Source organism: Taeniopygia guttata, chromosome 8 (assembly GCF_048771995.1).
Source record: "Taeniopygia guttata chromosome 8, bTaeGut7.mat, whole genome shotgun sequence".
Lineage (NCBI taxonomy): Eukaryota > Metazoa > Chordata > Aves > Passeriformes > Estrildidae > Taeniopygia > Taeniopygia guttata.
Genome location: NC_133033.1, coordinates 15550502 through 15574951, shown reverse-complemented (window position 1 = coordinate 15574951; position 24450 = coordinate 15550502). Strand labels below are relative to the sequence as shown.

The 24450-nt window shown below is 43.2% G+C and overlaps 1 protein-coding gene across 2 annotated transcripts; it reads right to left on the bottom strand.

Moving 5' to 3' along the window:
• Positions 1–1387: 1387 nt before the first annotated feature.
• Positions 1388–24450, bottom strand: LRRC8C (leucine rich repeat containing 8 VRAC subunit C). Of its 2 annotated transcripts, XM_030279128.4 has the most exons (3): positions 24311–24450; positions 9890–10031; positions 1388–7458 (listed from the first exon to the last, which is right to left on the bottom strand). In XM_030279128.4, the coding sequence occupies exons 2-3, from the start codon at positions 10025–10027 to the stop codon at positions 5188–5190; spliced, it is 2409 nt and encodes an 802-aa protein (XP_030134988.2). In that variant the 5' UTR covers positions 10028–10031; positions 24311–24450; the 3' UTR covers positions 1388–5187. The 2 variants fall into 2 exon arrangements, with proteins under 2 accessions (XP_030134988.2, XP_072788626.1); XM_072932525.1 differs by lacking the exon at positions 24311–24450 and having other exon boundaries at positions 9890–13036.

Below are 24450 nucleotides of genomic sequence, written 5' to 3'. Positions count from 1 at the left end.
AGGAGGGGTATTTTGGGTGCCCTTGGTAGGAGGGGTATTTCTGAGGCAATCACAGAGGAAAAATAAGAAAAACAGAATTCATCTGAATCTTCAGGGCTTCATGTACAACTCAAAGGAGAAAAAAAAGGACAGACATGCAATTTTTTTACCAAAGCACGTAGTGTATTTCTCAAATGTAATATATGAAGATGTACGAACTCATGGCCACAGGGAATTTCCAGTAGTTATTGGCATAAAGTGAAGGACACACTGGCTCTAGCACTGCTGCTTGCTGGCAAGGAGAGGACACAGCTGCTGGTAGGGTTGTGCCTAGCAGTCCTCTGGGCACAGTACCTGCTCCAGTTAAAGTCCACTCCCAAGCACACATATTCAAGGAACTGCAAGAAGAAGTTTTCAGGGCTCAGCTATCTCAGGCCATGAACATCTCCTACTACCAGCACACTCCAAAAACAGGGTGACATCTTCATCAGCAGCTGACATTGCCACAGGATCCCCTTGGCAGTTACACCTGTGCCATGGTTCCCATCCCGCTGGATGTGGCCCTGAATCTCCAAGTCGGTGGGAAGGACCAATGCTGAGAGGAGTGGACCAGCTTTCCCAGCCCTCCACATTTTCAAAAAGGAACAGCATGGAGATAAAAGCAGGCACTGTCAGGAAGTCTCCTTTCACTCCTCTGAGAGTCCCACCATGGCCCAGGGGCAGCATGTGCCCATGCCAGCTCCCTGCCAGGGCTTATCCAAAGGCAAAGCCGACTCAGGCTGCTGTGTTTACCACTCTCCTCCCTCCACTGGAACCACAAGCACCAGAGAGAAGCAATTCCTGCTCCATCTAGGCAGGACAGTGCTGTCTTGGTATGAAACACCAAAACTGGAACACATTATTCCTTACAACTTAAAGAAACAGAAATGAGGAAAGCATCCTATACCAAATGCAGGCAGCCCAATTGCCTTTGGAGCAATCTCCAAATCTCTTCAGATTTATAGGGGAGTATGTCAGATGCAAGGATTAACAACAGCATTCCCCTGGCAGCGCAGGCACATGACAGGGGGGAGGAAAGAGCCCTCACACCCCTGGCTGCAGGCTGGCAGGGTTCCCAAAAAAACCCCCAAGCCCTGGCAGAGCACAGAAACCAGAGGGAGGGAGTTGCTCCAGCAGGAATGGCTTTTTTCCTGGCCATTTTGCTGGCTGTTGGAGTCAGGCAATGGAAGGAGGTGCACAGGAAGCGAGACCATGCAGCTGTAAATCCTGTCAAGTAGAACGATGGTTTTTTAAGCATATTTTCTTGATCTCCCTCCCAAGGGACCAAACCCAAAAAATTATTTGATCTTTAGGTAACCCAGAAACAAAGCGTTTCCCAAGCAATAATCACATTGCAGTCTGACAATGGTCATTATGACAAAAGAGCATTTTATTTCTGTTTTTTTCTGGGTGTACTATATTGCAATCTAACACTATGCAGGTCTATTATCATATTAATATTCTTGCTACAGAATTCAGTTTGTCCATTTCGTCAAATTTCAAAGTTTTTTCTTGGCATTCCTGCAGGACTCGTCACCACTTAAGCACATGAATTACTGACATGCCAGAAAAGTGATATAAGACTTGGAGCAGGCGCTTTCCAATCAGAATTTGCAAAAGTTGTTGGGCTGGCTGGATACACGAGGTCAGCACAAATATCCATTCTAATTTTGACAAAGGGGGAGATGCACATCTCCAGATTTTGATCACAAAGTAGATTTGCTTGTCAGGCTCAATGTGCTATGAAGGTTGTCTTCTTAATTTTGATGCAATCTTTGTCATCTCTAATTCTGTTACCAAGGAAGATTACTATTTTTGAGCAATAACGAAAAAATGCCTTGCTTAAATTCTGGAACTGTCATACTTGTTAGGCACCTGATTAATATAAGTAGTTATAGAAACTCTTTGTATATGTACAAACCATGCCAAAGTATTGTCCACAAAATGTCCATCCATTCTAAGTCAAATACTATTGGTACAGAAAAGTCTAGTATGAATCACATGTGAATATACATATGAGCAGTACATGATTCACTGAGTAAATATGGCACTTTTACATATTTTCCTGGATGTTACAGAGAATTAGGAAACGATCTTCCCTCAGCTGACTCATTCCTAAGTTACTGTAATATGGGTTTGGAAAATACACCCCAGAATAGACAGTAAGAGGTTTAGAAAAATCAACAGCGCAGCTACCTGAGTTTGTTTCATTACGAAATTAACAGTAATGTGGTATTTTATCATCCACTGTGAGCCTGAGGGTTGTCTACTCACAAAAGCCAAGCTGCCCAACCCTTCTATACACAAAACAGCACAGTTTTCCAAGCATGTGGCTTGGCAAGATGAAGAACTGACCTAGCATCTCCAAAGGGACTTGCCCTGCCTTCCTCTTGTACAGATCCCAGCTGCAGATTCCTGTCCCCTTGTTACTCCCATCCTAGTGTCCATCCAATCCTTTAGAGAGCTGATCCAGCAGAAAATTAGTCCCTTTTTCAGACTGGCATAGTTTTCTGCTGGCTTAAAAAGTTGATTTATCCTGTGGAGAGATGAGACCAACACCAGACCTATAAAGGTACACGAGAAGCAGCTGGAATGTGTTGGCAGCAATAGGGAGCATGGGAGGAGGAGAAAGCTGCCCCTCTTTGGTGACAGTGAGCTGTCAGCCTGAGGATGCTGTCTCAGCTCACCAAACCCTTGGAGAAGATACAGTTATTAGCATGAAAGTGCTTAGACTGGTATAGTTTATTCCTAGCGAAGTGAATAAAGGTATGCCAGCACAAGGCACTTTATACTCATGTAACTGTGTCCACATGAGGGGTTACACTGATATAATCAGTTACAAACAAAACCCCACATCCCCTAAGTGATGTATTTACAAAAATGGCATAGAACATATCTCCAACCTTCAGTTATGAGGTGTGCAAAACTTCCATTCAGAAACAAGACCACAAATTACACATGAAACAACATCAGACACAAAATAAATTAGGGGTTAAAATGCTACAGCTAGGAATATAGACTTAAAAAAAAAACCTTTAAATGTAATCCCATATTTAAAATCTAAGTAAGAGAACTGTACAGCTCCACCAATTACCTGGATATTTCAAACAGTTTACATTCATCAGGGACAACAGTACTTTGGTTTACATAATTAGGTTAATATGAGCAATGAAATGTTTCTCTTCCTCACATAACATCAAAGTGAAATATATTTAGAATATATATACTGCCAAACTGTTCCAATAAATGCATTCCACACACAAGTAAGGGTAGCTCTTACAATAGCTACATCAATTATAGGTCTTAAATAGAACTAAATGAAACCCCTTTAAAAAGCTTGATTTGATTCCTTCATGCCTGACCCATTTTTGATTAATCTGGATCTTCTCCAGAACACAGCCAAGCGCAAAAATAAGTCTGACCTGGTACTGTGGCAAGCTCACACACCAAATGGCTTAGCACACCTGGATTAATGAGAAAGTTCTCACTGTAGTTTATCTCTCCACCTTTGTAAGTCATACTCTTAAATCAATTGTAAGCTTTTGTACCAAGCTCAAGAACTCAGATTAACTGTAGCTCAAGACACACAATGGCAGTTAGAAGAGCAACCAATCCGACAACTGTCAAATATTTTACATAAATTTGAACAAACAGCAATTCAACCTCTGCAATTTATGAACAGCATTAACTCCTTGAGAAATAAGGATTTATTCCTAGATATTCTTGTGAAACATTTATCAAGTGTCTGCATCTGACTCAAATGTGTGTGCTGGATACAATGAAAAGATCTCCTTCCAGCAAATTATTTTACTACTTTTGATTAGCTTAAATTAGCTTGTGAGCAGCACATCCCTTTAAAACCCGACTAAAAGAAATCAAATGGCTGGATTAAATAAACAGCTGAACATGGCTTCAGAGGATAAAGTTCCCAACCTGATGCACAATCATCTGAGATTACATTCTTTTAAAAAGCAAACTTCCAACTGTAGTATTTCAGATTTAATTACTCTCTGGGAGATTAAAACATAGCCTTCATCACTGTCCGTGGGTATGTTGGATAGGCTGAGACTTTTGAGAAATCAATGTATTCATTTAATCTAATTTTTGCAAATCTGCAAATGTTCCTGTGCTGAGCTTGGTTTTATGCCACCCAAGCTAAATCAAGGACATAGTAGAGGCTATTTCCTTGTCAGAAGCTTTACAAACTAAGAATGATTGCAGTTTTTCTGGACGCCATTCCTAGAAGGTGCCAAGCAATTTGGTGGGGAAGTGGGCTGAGGGGGCCCAGGGCGCTTTCTCTCTTGCAGTACTGGGTGTTTAAGGGAGGATGGGGTTTTTCAAGACAGCATTTCATCTTGCTGAGTCATTGCACCCCTTCCACTCAAGTTAGCAGGAAATGGGCAGCCATATCCCTTTGCAGTTAGGAAAACCTTTAACATGAGTCACTTTGGTCCTGATTCCACTGTGAACTGTGATCTTACTCCTCCTGCACCGGAGAGGATGTAGCAGTGAGTGCCTCCTGCTCGGTGCAGGGTGTGAATGGGCAGCCAGACTGAATGGCCAACAGGCCCTGAAGGAGTTCTGCATGCTCCCTCTCACCTGTTAAAATGCATAAAGAACCTTTTCTACTTGCTTTGATCATCTGAGAAAACCCTGTTGTAAGTAAAAAGGGATTGTCAGCCTAGATTTGATCTTGTTAGATGCTGAACACCTTCTACTGCCACTGAAGAAAAGAGGAAACAAAGGCATTCAACGCCTGCAGCACCACCAGTTGAAGACCATGTCCTAAGGGATTAACAATAACTAGGAAGACAATATAATCATCTATTACAAACTATGCAACTCAAAGCATACACCTTAAACACAGTTTCTCTAGTGGGATTAGGAAATGGAAAGAAAACCAACAGACAAAATCATTTACTTTTACCAGTAAAAATTAATTTACAGATGCCCATGTTCTCAGGGCAAAACAAATTAAAAATATCTTAAAACAGTGAAAAAATATGAGAAAATTTTATTTAAAAATATATGTACTCCTTACTCCAAATTTGTTTGTACAGAAAGGATTTGAAAAAGAAAAAATAACGACAAATTAAATGCATATTCGGAGTATGCATTCTCTAGAGCGTTTTTGGTAGAAGTGTTATTTCTGTAAAACTGAGCAAGAAGTTATTCAGCTTTCATTTGCTCCCTGACATCAGAAGGCAAAGTTTCAAATAAGTTGTCCTCTACAGTGAAACCAGTCCTCTTCAGAGCTCTACACTCACCGAGCTCAGGTGGGAGGATTTCAAAGTGATTGCCTTTAATATCCAAGTAGGAGAGCAATGTCAAATTACCAATTTTAGGTGAAAGGACTGACAAGTTATTTTTCCCAATTTTCAGAGTCTTAAGTTTTTTGCAAAAGTACAGTTCATCTGGCACACTCTCCACTTTGTTGCAAGTAATGGAAAAGTACTGTAAACTCTGAAGAACTCCTATTTCAGGTGGGATAAAACGAATGTCATTGTAAGACAAATCCAAATATCTGATTTTGTTGCATAGGAATAGGTGGGACGGAAGAACCTCTATTTTGTTATGGCTGAAGGAAAGCCGCTCTAGACTCGTGAGTTTCTTTATATGCTCTGGGATGTAGGTTATACTGTTGTACCACAGCTTTAGAATTGTCAACTTTCGCAGATGTTGAAAACTTACTATTTCTTCAATGGATTTGAGGTTGTTTTCCTTTAGATCCAATTCCTGGAGACTGAGAAGGCTGAAGACTGCATGAGGTATGCGCTCTAAATCACAATGAACCAATTCCAGCTGTGTCAAGTTGACCATTTTCTTCAGGTTGTTGAGCATCACTAACTTAGTGCCATCATTATGGATACACAATTTCTGCAAGTGACTTGAAACATCAACTGCAGATTGTGGGATTTTGGACAAATTACTTTTTATGTGAAGAACTTTCAGGCTTTTAAGCTCCCGAAAAGACTCCAGTGTAATGTTTTTAGAAATATCATGACTTAGGGAGCCAATTAAATAGAGCTCTTCCAAATTTCTGAGGCCATACATCCAATGTGGAAGTTCTCTGATGTCATCAAACTTGACACTCAAGATCTTGAGATTCTCCTTCAGAAAAGCCAAGGCAGCACTATGGATCTTCACAGAGCACTGGTGCAATGAGAGCTCCTGGAGATTGTCCAACTGTGCAATGGTTGCTGGTATCATTACATTATTAATTATTTCAAGTTTTAAAGATTGCAGCTCAGTAATTTCAAACACTGTGTCTGGTAGTCCGGAAAGCATGAAAAGCTGTAGCTCCAAATGGCTGTGGGAGTTTGTCTGCAGCCTCTGTCGCAGTTTATCTGCAGTCCACTCATTGTTTAGGTTCAGCTGTTTCAGCTTATTTTCACTGACTTCAGACAGGAAGACAGCAAAGCGCTTGGAGTAGAGAGGATCGTACTGATCGATCATATGAAGCATAAAAGCAAAGTCATTCTTGACATCTGGGATATCATCAATTCCCGTCTCCTGCCGAACATACTCAAAAGAATATTCTTTCAGTGAACGGTAGAACAACCAGTACAGTGTATAAAGGCATGTCAGGCCATAGATGCTTACAAAGCACAGGTAGCAGTAAGAAAGTTTAGAGAACAGATGTGCCATCGTGTGATTACAGCAAAAGTTCTTGTATCCTGTCATGTCTTCAATATCAACATTACAGACTACTGTAAAATTAACTTCTGAGACAAGTGCCGTGTTGTAAGCAATGATAATAAGGAATTTAATTACCTTAAGTACAGTCTGGCGAACGTACATGACATAGAGTATATCACCCTCCTCAACGTGCAGTCTAAATTTCTTCACCTTTTCAAACAGTGCTTTGGCCTGTTCACCTTCTTTTTTATCTAATGCCCCGGGTGTTCCCTTATCCACAACTAACTTCTCAGGGATTGATTTTAAAGACTGTGTCTTGACCAAAGTGCCTTCAGTGCTTGGTTGAGTAGTATTAGACTTGTTAATGTTGTTCTTCCTGTTATCCTTCTCTTCAGAGTCTTCCCCTGACACTTCGGATAAAGCTCTTGTTGTCCATGGAGAATCAAAACATTTCCCAAGTATTGAAATGAAGTGTTCAATTTTGGAGCTTGATCCAGGGAATTTGAACCAAAAGTTACTACACAGCATGAAGACCAGTGTGTGTATAAGGACAAGGTAAGGGAAGTACTTGGCATACCAGTGCAGAGCCCGTTCATAGCACACCTGATTTATAAAGCTGTATTGCTGAAGGTCCAAGTCAGTCTTGAGTCCTTTCATTTCAACTGTAGCTGGAGGGGTGGATGGCTTCAGTGGTGGAAGGGGGGTGGTATCTGGTATTGTGTTAAACACATTTGAACTATTAGATTGGTTCTGGCAAGGCTGGACGCGCTTTGGAAGGCATATTATCTTGTCTTGCATGACCTGGAACACACAAAAAGATATATTTTGAACTGATGTACAAACAATGGTGGCAGCACCAATGAGTAGCTGTCCTTGGAGTACCTCCAGCTGCCAGGCATTCCTCCACACAGCCTGCTACTTGTCCCCACAGGCTGCACTATTATTATTCTCAACAAGACACTTGTTCTTTATGCCAAGAACTAGGCCACCCCTTTCTATCTACGGCTAGCTTTCCATAATTTGAATAAGAGGGCATTGACACAATCCAGGAAAAGGAGAAATGTGGGAAATGCTTCCAGAAAAAAACCAGGGAACTCCTGCTCTGCTCTCTCCAGAGACAGACTGTTACTGCCAGGTGTATTCACCCTGGCTACATGATGTTCAGAGATAGCTTAGGCTTGGCGGCAGCACAACTGCATTCATGTGGCTACAGTCCCATACAAAAATGGCTGACAAAAGGCTAATGTGAGCTTATCTATGCAGGGACATTATTAATCTTCAGTCTATTTTAATAAAGACAGATAAGGACAGCTCTTTCATGGCATTTGTGTGTGCACAGAAATAAATGTTATTTAGTTTCTCACACACATACAGAGTCCTCACAGAATCATAAAATTATCTGGGTTGGAAGGGACCTTAAAGATCATCTACTATTCCAGGGATAGGGCATCCATAATTTCTCCAGGAACCTCAACCTGTTTCACTGCCTCAACATCCTCACAGTGAAGAATTTCTTCCTAACAGCTATCTAAAACTACCCTCTTTCAGCTAAAAGTCCTTACTCTTTGTCCTATCACTACATGCCCTCGTCCAAAGTCCCTCTCTATGGGGGGGCTTCTGTAGGATGGACTACACACCTGGGGGAAATAATCTAGCTCTGTTCTTGAGTCTGTCTATAAAAACCAAACAAACAAACAAGAAGTTTTCTTGATCCTGGATGGTCATCCATGTTGCCAAACTGAAGTCAAAGTGCCTCTAGGGACAAATAACCTTTGGTTTAATTTGGGATAATAGTTCTGAGTTCAGTGTGAGGCTCCCTACAGGTCTGAATTTAAAATGTTAATCCATGTGATAAACCAAGGAGCTCTCTTACTTGCCTTGAATGACTGACTGCAATTAGCCCATACTAAGAACGTGTGTGTAGTGTAGATGTACTCTTTGACGTCATGGTTGTTGAAAGCACTAAATATAAGGCATGCAACAAGAGCTACCAAAATCAGATGATCCTTGATGATCCACCCTGGTGTAGGGAGATGCTGAGATAAGACCACATATGTTTTGAACAGTGTCAGTGCCACAACTGTTGACACATCAAAAACTTCTGTAGTTAATCTAATCTATGTCTGCAAAGTGTCTGCTACTGTGATATACGCCCTTAGTTACGCCCTGGATTTATGTATCTCACAATAAGTTGGAATAAAAACAATTTGTCTATTATTTCAGTCTTTCCACACATTATTTTCCAGCGTGCTTTCTCCAATCAAGCAGGTAAATTTAAAACAGATAACACATATAACAGATTATTTATTTTGTGGGGTTAAGCAAACATCTACTCATGCAAAATTTAGCTCTATATAGAGATTTTTAAACATGAATGTTGTATCAACTGAAAATATTTGAGAATGGAAAATAAAGGCAAAACTACAGCTGATTTCATGTGAAATTTGAGACATAGTATATCTAAATCCTTACTAATGTAAGTGAGCAAATTCCTCTGAAATAAGAGCTCTGTCAATGTGTCCCTTTAGCTCCATTTCAAAGTCGTGCCAAGAAATGTGAGATCCATGTTTGAACCTCTGCTGTAACTTTATATTTTTGTGGAGTCATCCCAAACAGTGTTTTTCATTTCTTTTCCGCTTTTGGCTCTTCAGCAAAATGTAACTTAACAGTGACTGACAATAATGTCAATTGTTTATGTGTAAGCATCCTCAGAGACATTTTGGAATGGAAGAGACATAATATTAGCTGTGGGTGTCATTAATAAATCAGCACCTTAATTTCAAATCTCTTAAAAGCATAATGACAGAAATAATATTAACATCTGCCAAATAAAGAAAAACAGGAATTTCAAAATTCCATTTTTTAAACTTTCAAACAGCAAAATGGTAACAAAAAAGAACTGAAGTTGATAATCTGTTTTGTTATGCCAAACTGAGGTGAAAACAGCGATCCAGACACCAGCCAAACCAACAGCTCTTATCTTAGTTGGCACAGTTTCATTGACTCTAGTGCAAGTCTGCTGATTCACAGCTGCTAAAAGTCTGGTCTGTGTTATTTGATGTTGCTACTTAAACAGCTTTAATCCTGGGACCAGCACATTTTTGCTTTGTTCATGATCAGCCCAAGAGATAAAACAAGATGGGACAAGCATCCTTCCAAGGCCCTTCCTAATTTGTGGTGTTCTTCCAGCAGCCCCAAGAGCACCCGCCACACCTCCGTCCCTTTGATTTACCTGTAAGGTGCACCCGAACACGCCGATCATCAGCATGGCCACCGAGAGATAGTCCGTGAACACATCCCACCAGGGCTTCAGCACGCGGAACGCCGGCTGCTGCTCCGAGAACTGCCGGAACTCGGTCACGGGAATCATCGTCCTGCAAAACAGCAAGGCCAGCTCAGCCTCCTGCAGCTCGGGCCCCTCACCCTGTGCAAGCAAGTGAAAAAACCTCCTCTGTAAATGGAGCTCCCAGGTGTGACACAGAAGTTCCCAGCTACTGACGCCCCACCTCAGAAGAGGGCTGCTCGTGCTGTCACTACACTGCTCCTGGAAGGGAGGAAGGGAGAGCCTGCAATCCCATCCATGCAGGCAGGCAAATCCCTCTCTGTCGACTCCAGCCATCTCTGACGGGTCAGTGAGGCCTTTTGCATCCTTGAAAATCAGCCCATTCTGTAGATAGAGATGTTCAGCATCACACAAAATCAGCCTTGATCTCAAAGGTCTGGCTGCAATGCTTGTCCTGCATTTAAACTTCACACACCTTTTGAGTTATCATGTTTCATCCATTTCCATTTTATTCATAGTGGTTTCAGGAATGCTATGGAATATTTTTGTGCATACTTACTACAATTTTAAATCTACTGTGTTTTGAATGTAAGTTCCTAAAGTGGTTTAGGTAACCAAAACTACAGCCAGATCAAGGGTTTTATCTTCACCTCACATGCATAGGCTTACATTATCATGTCCTCTGAAAAATCAGCTAACACATGAGCATGTACAGGCAAAGCAACTGACATTAAAGCCTACAGCATACTGTGTAACTAAATCCCCGAGATCAAACCAGTACTGAAACTCCTTAGTATGTTACAGTGGAAAGATAAATTCAGATGGGAATGTAACAAAAATACTCCCAAGGGCAATTAACAAAGTTTGTCCATTAACTAACATCATAAATGTTCATCACAATCAGTTCATATCACAGTAACACTGGAAGTCTATGATCCTGATTCAGCGACACTGGGACCCATTAATGTGGGTTTGGTGACATCAGTTTCTGTGCAGGCTTAGTGATAAGCACACACTTGCTGAGAGGCTGCTCAGGAACTTAGGGGATTCAGTTCATTCAGAGCCAGTGAACAGGAAGGGAATGATTCAAGCCCTAATGGCTGCAATTCATTACAAGTATACAGCCATCCTAAGGATTAAGAACTGACCCTGACTACCTGGCCATACACGTGTGGAAGGATGCTCACTCTGGCACCTTCTCAGGGACTGTTGTCTCTGCCTGCCCATCTGATCCTCAGGAGGTACTGCAGTCCCCAACGGTGTAAGTTGAAGGCTGTAAATGAACTTGTGGTAGTAGTTAGGCTGGGGCTTTGCAGCTGAGTAGCATAAAAACTTTTGTTTCTTGCTGCCCTCTCCTCTTGCAATCCTTTCATGTTGCTTTAAGCACTACTTGGCCAGAATCCTCTCTCAGCCTCCTGTCCTTCTGAAGTCTGTCCCCAGGAGGCAGGCTACAATGCCAGATGAAACACACACAACACACAACTCTAGCACTACTGGCAATCCCCAAGATGAAGGCAGGCTGTCCCCCATACCATTTTCAAATTAACAAACCATCAGTGAAAATGATGGCAATGCAAGCCTGACTTCACACAGCCAGGTCAGAGGCTTGGTGGCATCCTCGCCAACAGGCCTGAATTGCTGCAGTGCTGGCAGAGGAATGCATTTGTTATCAAATGGCAGGCAGCCAGGAAACACAATTCTTTTTGTATACTTGTCTTGCAAATGTTAGCAGACATACCAGGGAAGATACACCTCTGTGGCAGAGAAAAGAGGGGTAGCTGCTGGGACAAACCTTTGTTGCCTTTTACTCTTCTTTTATACATACTGGTGGGAAAAGTGGATCTCATCAATTAGAAGTGCTCCATGTAGATTTAAGTACCAGCACCCCTTCAGCTAAACCTCTGCTGGCAGCTCCCAGTGGCACCTGAACTGAAGATCATCATACATAATCTCACCTCCATTCTTATACACATTTCACTGCCATTGGTGAGGAATTACCCCTCTCTTATTTCATTTCCACATAAAATGCAGGTGACTGAGTAGCTGCTGTTAAGCTTTCTTTTTTTTTTTTTCAATCAAGCACTGAAAAACTTAGAAAATTCTCAAAGGAATCCACTAATACAAATGTTAGCTAAGCAGTTGCCATGCAACAGTCCTGCTCAGTTTTGTAACACATATACTACTGTTGGCTCAGGTTTTGAGGCCAGCTGGCTGACTGAGTGGAATGCCATCGGTACACCCAAGAATACCTATCAACAGATTGCTTTAAAATCACCACATTTTCTTCCCACCCATGCAATAATGGCTTAGGAGTGCTTTTTCATATTCTGACGGTATAGCCTCTAGAAATCCTATTTGTAAAGTTCTTTTTTTTTCCAAAAGGATGAACAATTTCATTGTCAGGTGAAGACAGAATTATGTTTCCCGCAGTGGAGATTCTTGACAAAACACAAGTGCTCACATGCACGGAAATATGGGGAAACCCAAGAGTCACCGGTTAGACACCCAAGCAACTGTGGATCAGAGCCACGGTGTTATGAAAGGCAGCAGCCCTAAATCAGGGGCAGTGCCTGACAGCAGATGGGACTAGAAACTATCTTGCAAATTACTGTGAAGTGACAGCTTTCAGACCAAAAAATCCTTTGGCTGTTGTTTTTTATAGGTTTCACTATGCATTTTTAGGGGTCTTTGTTGTATCATATATTTGCTTTATTTCTCCTAAGTGATGTGTGTGGAATTTAGATGAAGGCAGATAGGTTCTGATAGCACAAACACATACTGCCCTGATCCCTTGTTCCCTTCAGAGGCTGCTGTTTGCATAGTGTGACTCCTCATTAGTAGAGTGCACATACTGTTACCCTAATTAGTGGGCCAAGCAGAGGCAGAGCTGCACACACAAAGCCCCTCTAAGCCATCTTAGAAAACCCATCTCTGGGGCTGGAAGGTTTGCTGTCCAGCATCAGACAACAAAACTGTCTAACACTAATGTTTTCCTATACTGCTAAAAAAAAGAAAACAAACATTACTGAATGATGATAATAGTACTGCACATAAAATAACAGTAAAAAAACCAACAATGTCTAGTGAGAGATGATATTTTTTGGCTTTGGGGAAAAAAAGATATTCACAGAAACTTTAAATGGCAATTGAATGTGATGAAGCAGGAAAACCATTTTCCAATGCTCACTGGAGGACCCTATTGCCTCTCTCCTTGCTGTATTAAGAACCAAGGTAAATGCTGGAAAGAATTGCAGAGCAGCCTAGGCTAACCAGCACTGCTGACATCTGCACACAGAACAAAATTACACCAAGTCGCTTTTCATTTGTCTCATTTCCCTCTAGCCTTTTTTTTCCCTTCTGGCTTCTCCAGGGATGGAAAGGACATCTATCAGCAGCAACTCAGACCTCAGAAAAGACACAGCAGGTCCACCTGGCTGAGAGCAATCCTGAAAAATCCCTCCTGGCCGTGTCCAAAACCCAGCTCTTTCCCACTGCTGCACCCAAAGGTGCACCACTGTCAGCCTCCTTTATAATCACACACAAACCAGGTAATGATTTAATTAATCATCAATTTGAACAAATCAAGGGATGTGAAAAAGTCACACTGCAGTCCAAGTCACAGCATTTACTGTAGGACACCATCTCTGGGACAGCACACCATGCACTGTAGTTTCTTATCTCTCCTTGTAACAAGTAGATAAAAGACAAGGAGTTCAACATTTCAGCTGGTGAAGACTAAGACTGCATTACTAATTTGCGTTCACTCACACTCAAAATGTTATTTAATTGCACAGTACATTGTAGCCAAAATATGGCATCTGACTTACCATAAAGTATTATTTTAACCTACTTTAGTAAATACTATAGCCCTAAATATTGGATATTCTTTTCAATTAAAACCAGAACTCGTTCTTTTTTTTTCTCTTGCATTTTTAATAATCTTCCAACCCTAGAGAAAATAAAATGGTACATGAGATAAATCATCAATCATCAATCATCTGCAATTCAGCTACCAGAAGGAAATAAAAAAGGAACTTGGATTAAAAAACAGTTGTACTGGCTGTTAAGCAGTGTCATAGAACAGAGCTGTGGGTTTGCCAGATTAAATAAAAACAATAATAATAAAACACCAAACAAGAAAAAAAGTAACAAAAATTCCCAAAACAAAAGGAAAAAAACCACAAGAACACTGGAGGGGAGAGAAATCAGTGGAGATTCTTATTTTAAAATTTCTAAGAAATGTAGAAAACTTGGTGAGTGAAAATGAATATGTCATATTAAGATTAAATATTTGAATCCAGGTGCAAGTGTGATACCTACTCCATCAGAAAACCCAGCTACAGGAATCAGCTAGCTAATGCATAGGAGATTAGGGACGAGACCCAACGAATTAATGTGACCTGAAAGAGCTAAAGAGAATAAATAGATCCAAGTCAGAGACAAAAGTATTGGAAACAAATTAGACTTAATAAATCAACAGATAGAATCAAAGGCTGATTGTGAAAAACTGCAGCATGGAGCAAACCAGCCTCTCAGCAATTGGTTTGTATCAGAGTGAATAAAGGGAAGCAGTGAGGACAGTTTGGAAGTAAGAATGGCTCCTGCCAGTGCAGCTAAAGAGAAAACAGAGGCACTGGGCAATCCACGTGATGTGGATTCAATCCCCAAACCTCCTGCCCACGGGAGCTCAAGGGGCAACTCAAGGGCAGCACAGGGGGTCTCTGGGCCTGACTGCCACCAGCCCGACTGCCACCAGCCCGAGCAGCCCAAGGGACCGCGGTGCCCCCGTGGCACTGCTCACTGTCACAGCACAGCCACAAAGCCCCGGGGACAAGCCTGGCCTTGGCTTAGTGCTCACAGGTCGCACTGTGAGTTCCTGGCACGGCTTCGTGCCCACCGAGGTGCTGTGCCCTGCCTTGCAGCAGCACACAAGGGACCCAGTCAGAGCCGGGACACGCCGTGCCAGATGGGCAAACACATGGGGACATGGAAGTTGACACTCCTCTTCATTAAGCTGCAATCACCTTGTGTCATGAGACTCTTCAAAAGCAAAAACATTAATGCTCAGAAACAGCCCTTCTGGTATAACCCTGAACAAAGCCACCTTTGGCTTGCAGCACCTTCTAGGCCCCAGGCCCAAGCTCTTGCTAGGTGACAGTTGCTATTTTTAAGTAAATTCTCATAGAGTCACTTCATTCATTTCATGGAGAGGATTAGCAGCACCCTCAGGAGAATTCAAGGGTCACGCTGCTGGGGAGAGCTCCGCCACCAGTGACACCAGTATGTGCCACTCCCTCTGCCCCACCTCAGCTCTCAAGGCACAGCCTGCAGAGAGACATGGCAATTAAAACCAGCACAGTGAGCAAACCAAAGGGAATAACTGGGAGGCTCTGCCTTTATGTCACCCAGGCAGGTCTGACAGCATGTGCTCCTCACTGAGGCAGAGCCCCAGCAGCTCCCACCACTGCTCCCCACCACGACAAGCACGGCCTGCCTGCGCCGTGCTGGCAGCGCTGCCAGCTGCTCCGTACCCTTCCCTCGGCACTGCTCGTGTCACCCTATGGTGACAGACAGCAGCCACCCTTTGCCCTGGCTATGGCCTCCCTGCCCAGCAAAGCCCAAGAGCCTCTCTCTGTGCCTTGCTGACCCTCATGGGACAGAGAAGTGGGGTCACTGCTGCTTCATGTGCTCAGGCAGGAGACCAGGACTTGCCAGAGCTGTTTGGCTACAGGTGTTACTCGCCAGAAGTCCAGCCCTTGGCTATTTTGTCCTTCCACTAGTGGTTACTCAATCATGTCACATGTGTTGAAGCAATCAGTGTAATCCATTGCTTGTTTTGAGGGAACAACCAAAGCTATGCACCAGAATCAGGATCCCTGGATGTCAGACAGGCAACTATCATCCACAAAGTGCTGGTTTGGCAAGGGCAGGGTATGAATTATACACCAGAGAGAAAAAGGAAAAGGAACATAGCTGGAGGATAAGGAAATAGTGATATTGGCAGCTGGGAAGCACAAAAAGTTGGTGGGATTTCTTAAGCTGCCTAGAAAAGATGTTTAAACTATTAGCCATTTAACCTCATTTCCCTGACATCCCATCAATCCTCCTCAGATGTAGGATCAGCATCACCACGTCCCAAGAGTGGCACAGAGTTCAATCAAGCCCCAGGTAGTAGGGGTACAGCCCTGATCCCCGCTAGGGAAGGCACTTTCTTCATGAGGAGCCTCGGGCTAGAGGCTGCAGGACCACAACTGCAGCCCAGCTGAGTGTAACAGAAGGGTCAAAGCTCAGATGTCCCCAAGAGCCAATTCAGACTGGCGCTGCTTGGTCTTTCACATCAGAGCTCTACTGAAAGGAGAAAATCCTACGCCAACGCTGCTCTCCTGGTTCTTTTAAACATACTTCATGTTAGGGTAAATGATGAAATGCCTTTCGGGAATAGTGCTTCAAGGTCTCTGTGTTGGTTCCCAAACATGATTTACTGCAAATTCATCTTCATTAAAGGAACAGAGTACAGCTCATATATAACACAAAACGAACTTGTGACCTGGCAGCAGGGACTCAGCAGAGCCCAAGGGCTGTGGACCATGTGTGCAGGGGCTGCACACCAGTGGGTTTTTACACAGGATAAGGTATTGCACACTCCAAACCCCTCCATCCTTCATTGTAAACATTTGTTACTCTGCACAGATACCATAAAGTCACTTTTCAAGTGTTTTGTGCTGTTTGGCCTCGGCTGCCGTGGGCCAGGAGGTGAAGTTAAGCTGGAGTGCTTCTCAGCACAGGGCCTGAGGCTGCACTGAAAAGCAGAATTTTGCATTCCTATTTTACCTGCCTTGGAACTGCACACTGAGACAGCTCAACAAGCATGACTAAGGGAGTTTTGCAGTCAGGTTGATGGTGATGTATTCTCAAAGAGGATATTTAAACAAAACCACTGGTCTGTGCAGAGCTCCAGGGTTCAGGGCAAGTCTCCTCTAGACAGCTGACAGACACCACCTGGCATGAAAATGGTTTGGTGCTATCATCAGTCATATATTCTGTCGAATATAATATTGCTAAATTTCTATTTTTGGGTCCCAAAACAACAATAAGGAAAAACCTGTGTAATTTAAACCAAAATTTGAATGAAGACCTAGCCAGCAATTGTTCAAACTATTCTAGGAACAAACTTAGGAAAACAAATTGGATGTGAACCCTACAAAAATTGTGGTCTTTTTATTTAGAACTTTTCAGATCACCCATGCCCTAAATTTGACCTGTCTATTGGGAACACAGTTTTTACTGCAGTGTGAACAGCCGCCTACAGCTGGCTAATTTATAAACCTTTGGAAACTGTGTGTTTGTGTCCTTTGATATTAGCAGATGAACACTTAATTTTCAGCATGTACCCAGAAACCCCTCAAAGCTCCTGGCACTGCCTATGCTGGGACCACAGATGACAGATTATGGACCTGCTTCATTTCATCACTTAACCAGGAAAGGACTAAAAGTAGATACAGGGACAAGACACCAAGCCAGGGAAACTAAGATTAGACTAAGGGGGAAATATGATAATAAAACTGGCATTAGTAACTCCTAATTCCCAAGAGGTTTATGTTCCATTCTTATCTATGTAGTCTCACACACGTTGTACACACAGTGAAATAATGTCTGAACTACCCCAACATTCAGTTTTGGTAATTATTTTGCTACATGTTTGCACTGACCAAAATGTCCAGCATTTTGGTAACTGTAGGTGCTTGGTCAGTTCCCATGTAACATACGGTAAAACCTCTGCTACTGACTGCTTGTATTTGCAGCATTTCCAGAGAGCAGTTTCCCTGCTAGGTTATATTGCCATTGGTGTTTCCTGTAATATAAAATTCAATTTAAAAAATAATTTTTAAAAAGGCATAATGTTTTTGGCTGGAAAAACTACTTTGAACGCTGGCTTGTGTTGCCACTGTTTGAAACATGATGGCTCCCTTTTTGTCCTGTTGACTGCAACGGAGATTTTCATAGAAGAAATACCATCACTCTGAAGTAAGAAGTACAAACAAATGATGCAGTTTCTTAAACATAAATCCCATGTAAATGAACTGAAAAGACATTAAAAACAAACCATGTGCATCCAAACAGTTATTTTTAACAGTCCATGAGTTTACTGTATTTTCAAACAAATTAATGTCCTTGTGGCTGAAGCTGGTGAGGAAATGTGACCTGGAGGAACAACAGAGAATTAGTCAGGAGTCCCCACTGGGACACAGGCATGTGCACACCACATCAACCCGCCATGCCACTTCTTCTCTAGCTGCAAAACAGAAAGGTATCCACTTTCTTTAGTACTTTGGTGGGAAATATGAATGATTAGTACTACAAAACTTTTCTCCAGTTTTCTGCAATGCCTGAAACCAAACTGATAGTATGTCAAAACTCCCCTAAAAAGCCACTTAAGTGAATTTGATTTCATACTACACATTACCAAAATTAAACATCACAGTTGGTATTAGTTTCCCCATCTGGGGAACAGACAAAACACAATTAGCTCACAGAAGACATTATTCCAGTACCCATAGTTTGGCAGTTCTGCAAAACAAGTGTCCCCTGTGTGACAGCTGTTCAGAGTAAGGAAGGGGTTTCATTTTCAGGTGCACTGACTGGGGACAGCTAGGCTGTGCCACCTGAACTCCAGCAAGTCCCAACCAACAGCTGGAATGCTGTGTTCCATTATGCCAGCTGCCAGAACCGAGCTTCTCCAGAGCCGCAGCTCTGCAGGACCACAACCGTGGGCAAGACACCAACAGGGGATTTAGTGCTGGAGAGAACTGGAAAGGGTGTAACTTCCAGAAGCATGCTGAATACCTAGTCCACTCCTTTCCCTGCAAGTCCCTGAGGCCCATGCTGCAAGCATCCAGTGCACACTGGGTTTCAGCTGCCCACCTGCCCAACAGCCAGGAGGGAGCGTGGTGGCACTGAGAGGCAGCAGCGAATCCCCCGCTCTGCTCTTGGTACCATCTGCTGTGGTCACTGGAGACTCAAAGACCTGAACCCAGAACTCAGAGGAGATGTAAGGGTCGTAAAGAGGAGACATAAAGGACATAAAGAGGAAGCAACTTTAATAAACTGCATTTCAAAATATATGTTGCAATTTCCACCTACATATACAGCAAGTGCTGCCTTGGCAACGAATCCTAGACAATAACTTTGTTGTTAGTTCCAACTGAGTCATAGCACTTTTTCATGTATTACACACCAAAAAGACTTCTTATTGTCAGCAGCTCTTTGACTTCAGCTTGGTTGGACTAAAGACAAAGAAATGTTCAGTGCAAAATTCTGCCAGATAAAGTCTCAGTGAAATCAATAGGAGTTCTTTCCATACCAATCACATGGGCCTGTGTGGAGACTTGGCTTTGCTGAGCTATTTCTCCAAATCTAAAGAGAAGTACACTCCACACATTTCCATGTCAAAGACTACTTCAAAGGCAATACTTACCATTTTTCAGCTCTGGGAGTAACATTCTTTGTTTATCAGGGCTATCACTCAAGATGCCTGCCCTCTTTCCAGAGCTGCAAAATGGTTTTAATGTGAGTGAAAGCCTTTAACAGCAAACCAAAGAACCAAGCAAGTAACTATCCAGTAAGTGATATTTTAGTATTCCTGAAATGAATCTAAACAATTGAGAAAATAAAATCACATTAAGTTTTAATCAAAGCTATACCAGCTTTTCCACAAACATTATTTAAGATACTTAGATAATGAAGACAGAAACAATGCTGTTAAAATGTCTCAGAACAGACAATATCACACAAATCAGTGCCATTCATCATCAAAGAAATAGGCGCCTGAGGCTAATACAAGTGCTCGTATTTAAAAATGTTCAGCTAATATAATTAAAAATTAATTCCTAATTGGGACAGGAAGCACAAAAGGTCCATTCTGAGTCTTAAGCAGCTCAATCATCTGACAAGTTAGTTAAAAACATTTTATGCAGTGACTGAGCCAAAAACATTAAAGAATTCCTGTTTTCATGATTTGGGAGACTTTTTCTTATAAAGAATCCTTTTTGCTCCTACTTGCATGCAACACGAAAGAACTTTCTAAAACGTCACAACAGTCTCATAAAACATGGATCCCAAAACACCTTGATAAATATACAGGTATTCTGAGCCTGAAGCAGCTAATGGATTTTCTTCCCCCAAACCATCCTTTGTTACAAAAAGCCCTGACAATAAAAAGAAATTCATGGTCTCATCCATACACCTGAAAGTATGACTAAAATAGATAAATTAAAGCTTTTGCAAGTTAAACGTGATCTATACACACTCAAAGCAATACACTAGTAACTATAGAATCAGAATTGGTATTCACATAGAATTACCTTTAAAGACCATGAAATGGAAAACCAGGACTACCTTCTCTACTGGACCTTTTCTGGACAGTGTCCGTCCATAGACTACCAAAGAGGGATTAACTCTAACATCATTCCACCAAAAAGTCTGTTGCTGCATAAAACAGAAAAAAAAGACTGCTTCCATCAAGCCTAAACTGTGAGATAAAAGCAGTTGCTGGGGGGGATTCTGACAACACTATAGCAGGTGTGCAAGTCTTTGAAATTACACCATCATGGTTAAATGACTGCAAAGAGCAAATACTCTTTTTAGTCATATTACAATTAAAGGGGTTTTTCCGAGACTACTGTCTCTGAACACTGGTGAAAACTACCTGCCTCGAGACAGCTCATCAAACATTCACATAAGTGGAAAACGTGATCTATAATGGTCTTTGCTCAGAGCACCAAACCCTCTGACAGCAACCTGCATGTCTGAGCTGTTGCACTGTGCTCTAACTGGCACCTGTATCAGGATCTTACATTGCTGCTTGCTCAGGGCAGGGCTCGATGTGTCCTCTGCTTCACTTTATGCTCCAGAACAAGCAATTAGTCCAAACTCCCACTTTCCTTTCAGTGATAATTAAATTAAATTGGAAATGTTCTCAGCATGTTGGCAGTCTTATTGCTGGATTGTTGAATTGAGATTTCCCATCAATAAAAGGTCACTATGTACTATTGCCACCGAAGGGAGATGTGAGCTACCATCTCCGCTTTCAGCAGATGGTAGGTCAACCCAGGATTAGAAGTTGGTATAAAAGGCTGTATTTTGCTCACCTGGAAGTCAATGGAAAAGTTAAAGTTTACTTTGACAGAGAGAAATTGATTTTTAATACTATGGTACAGAACCAAATGTTTTTATATATTCTGGTTCAAATTCAGTGGAACTTTATACGCCCGCCATAAGAGCGGTGTTAGCAACTTGCCCCGGAGAACGGTGCCATCCTGTGCTTCAGGGGAGGCCTTTGTTTTACTTTAAAACCAAGAAAAAACATGCACTGTATCTTGAGGTAGGATTCTCCCAAACAAGTGGGAAATGTGCAAAGCACATGCACAGTGTTATCCTACCTTTTAAGAATCTGACCAGATCAAACACCAGATTGTAAATCAGTCCTTCAAGGGAGAAGGAGATTGTACAGAAACTCTGCACTGGAAAAATTCCAAATAAACTCTCACCCTGGTCCAAACCTAAGACTCTCTGAATGATACAGTTGTAAAGTTTATGCTGTATCTGATTAGCTGCATGTGCCAGGCACTAAAATGTAAAATAAATACAGTGACAGAAAACTCATGTAGGGTCTGACAGGTCAAAAAGACAACTCTAAGACTTTACCTACCTGGTGATGGGAAGGCAGAAGGGCCTGCCCTGTGTTATGAATGAAAGCAATGGAACAAATGACATAATCACACCTGGCCAAGAGGCTGAATCAAATCTAGTATCTTCCTAGCCAGAAAGAGGTCCTAGAAACACAAACCCAACTAAAGTCACTGCACTATAGCTTGAATTTGCAACAGAGTTTTGTTGCACAAAATCCCTGGGTGAACAGCTCAAAGATGAAGAAGAGAGTAAAGTTTCCATTATGTTGAGCATCTGAAATCCAACACATGTTAACAGCCCTTTGACAAATCATTTTGGAAGGAGAATGGCTTATTTGACTTATTAAGAAAGGCTTTAAAATCTTTAGGAGGTTTCTTTTTCCCTGAGGTCAATTGTTTCATTTTCAGTGTTTTCTTTACTATATAGCCAGCCCTCCCCTGCCCTTCGTAACTCTGACAATGAGGATAGCATCTTTCTACCAGGTTTCCTTAAAGAGGAAAAAAACTATAAAATTAAACTCTAGCTCCTGCTATTGTGAATTGTTTGGCTAGCAATAGAGGTTTTTTTTTTTTTTTACACTTCCCACAGCTCTCAAAAAGCCTTGAGTTGGGAATCTGGCGGTGAATATGGCCCACTTCAAGCAGCTGCAGCTGAGGTCAATGGACAATCAGGGGAACTGCTCCTCCCAGCACTCTGAGCCAGACCATCACCCTGGGTGTCACTGCGCTGTCCCTCCGGCCTGAGGCCACCTGAGTATTGTTCAGTGCTCTGGCCTGCCCAGCCCGGATGCTGCCCCCTCCTGCTCCCAGCTCCTTCTGGTGGGCCTCAAAAGCCAGATACCGAGGTGGGATGAGGCTGCCTCAGGAAATCAACTTCAACTGGTACAGGAACTGACTGTGAGATAGCACGGAGCACTGAGTGAGCACTTGTAGGGAGAATTTAGCAGTCTCTGATTTCATTTTTCACTGAAACCCACCACTAGCATTTTCCCATACTGGTCATACAAAGCAAATAGATTTTTAGCCTTTCCATCAGAAAGCTATTTCTAAAACTGCTTACAAGAGTAAATAACAGCAAATAAAACACACAGAATGTTATACTGTGGCAAAACCTCTAGCAGGACCTGTCAGTATTTAGACTGGAAGAAAACAGCAGCACGGATGCCACAAATTTAGCAAACTCAGAAAGTAACTGGAAAAGGAAATGATTCAGAAACCACAGGTGCTCAGCACCAGGCTGCTGTGCCTTGCTGGCAGCCTTGGGACATAGTCACTTGTGAGACAGCAGGAATACAAGGGCAGGTTAAAATTAGGGATCATCTCAGAACTGTGCTCAGCCTAGCTCTCCACACTGATCTGCACCACAGGAGCAAACAGGTTTTTCCAGAAGAAGAATAAGCCCAGAGGAGTGCTACCCTCTTGACTGCTTTCATCATACTAAAAAGAAAAGTAAAAGCAGGTCTAATACACCCAGGGGAAGGAGGAGGGGGGGTGATTGGTGGGGAGAAGGTAAGATGCATAACTGGTTGAATTGGGAAGGGAGATTTTAAAATTTATTTATTTCCAATATTGTCATGTTTTTTCTCCACTATCTTGCAAAGTATTTTTCTGCCTGTACAATCTTTTACAGCATCATTCAAACCTACAGTGCTTTGTGGGAGCAAACATTATGTGGTTGTCTTCAAACAGTTATGCTAGTAATACTGAATCTCTTGTTACAGGAAGTACTAACTCCAAAAGTAAAAAAAAAAGGAAATAATTAAAAATCCAAACTACAGCAAACATACTTATCTGAGCAATAAAAATCCTTACTTTTAAACACTAACCCTCGTGAAATTCTGGTAGGATACATTCAGTGGTCTTTCGTAAGCATCTCATTTTGCTTGGTCAACTCTTTCTAATGAACTGGACAAACTACACTTGGTGAATAATGGGCAAAACTGCCCATCACTCTGCGACAAGGCAGAGCTGGTTTTAAACTGATATAAAATCGGGCGCTTTTTTGTTTGTTTGTTTGTTTTTCCTAATCTCTTCAAAAACCGAGCTATGGACGCCGGAGCAGCCCCCGGGAAAGGGAGCGGCGGGCGCGGTGGCGGCGCGGCTGGACCGCCGCCTCCCAGTCCTGCTCGCATCCTCCCCGTAACGCGGGCTGCTCTGGGGCTTGTTTTCGGGCAAAATAAGGCCATGGGCTTCCCCAAGCACTCTTCCCCAAAGGCTTTCCCAAGCCGCCCGTCTCCACGGCGACTGTTTCCCACCAGTGCCCCCTCGGCGGCCCCGCTCCCGGGAAGCCCCGCTTGGCTCGGGGCCGCCGCCGTGCCGGGAACCCCCGGGGCTGCCCCGCCCGGCAGGGGATGGGGTGGGATGGATGGGGCATGGGGGGCTGCCGGGGTCGCTTCCCGGCGCCCCTCCGCGGGAGAGGAGCCGGCGGCGATCCCAGATAAAGTTTGGCTCCTCCGGCACTGCCCAGCTTCGGAAGCGGCACCGCTGGTGCCGCCGGCGGGCAAAGGGGGCCCCGGCGGCCGCGGGCCGGGCCGGGCCCCGTCTCTTCTCTCCGCGGGGGCACGGCACCGGGCCCTGCGGGACGGCCCCCCGGGGTCCCCTCCCCGCGGCGATGCCCCGTCCCCGTCCCCGGCGCGGGCAGCGGAGCGCCCCGGGAGGTGCAGCCGGGCGCGGCCGCGCTTACCTGGCGTGCGGCCGGGCTGCGGCTCGGGGTCACGGGCGGCGGCGGCCGGGCGGCACCGCGCACATCCCGCGGCGCGGTGCGGGGCTCAGTGCGGCGGGCAGGGCCGGGCCGGGAGGCCGCCCGCAGCCGCGCTCCGCCCG

What these genes read in the sequence shown, in the direction of transcription:
- LRRC8C (XM_072932525.1), bottom strand. Translation starts at nt 10,276, where the DNA reads ATGGCTGGAGTCGACAGAGAGGGATTTGCCTGCCTGCATGGATGGGAT. An exon ending in TGTTCGGGTGCACCTTACAG is followed by an intron (nt 7,459 to 9,889) that starts GTAAATCAAAGG and finishes TGTGTGTTCCAG; the next exon opens with GTCATGCAAGACAAGATAAT.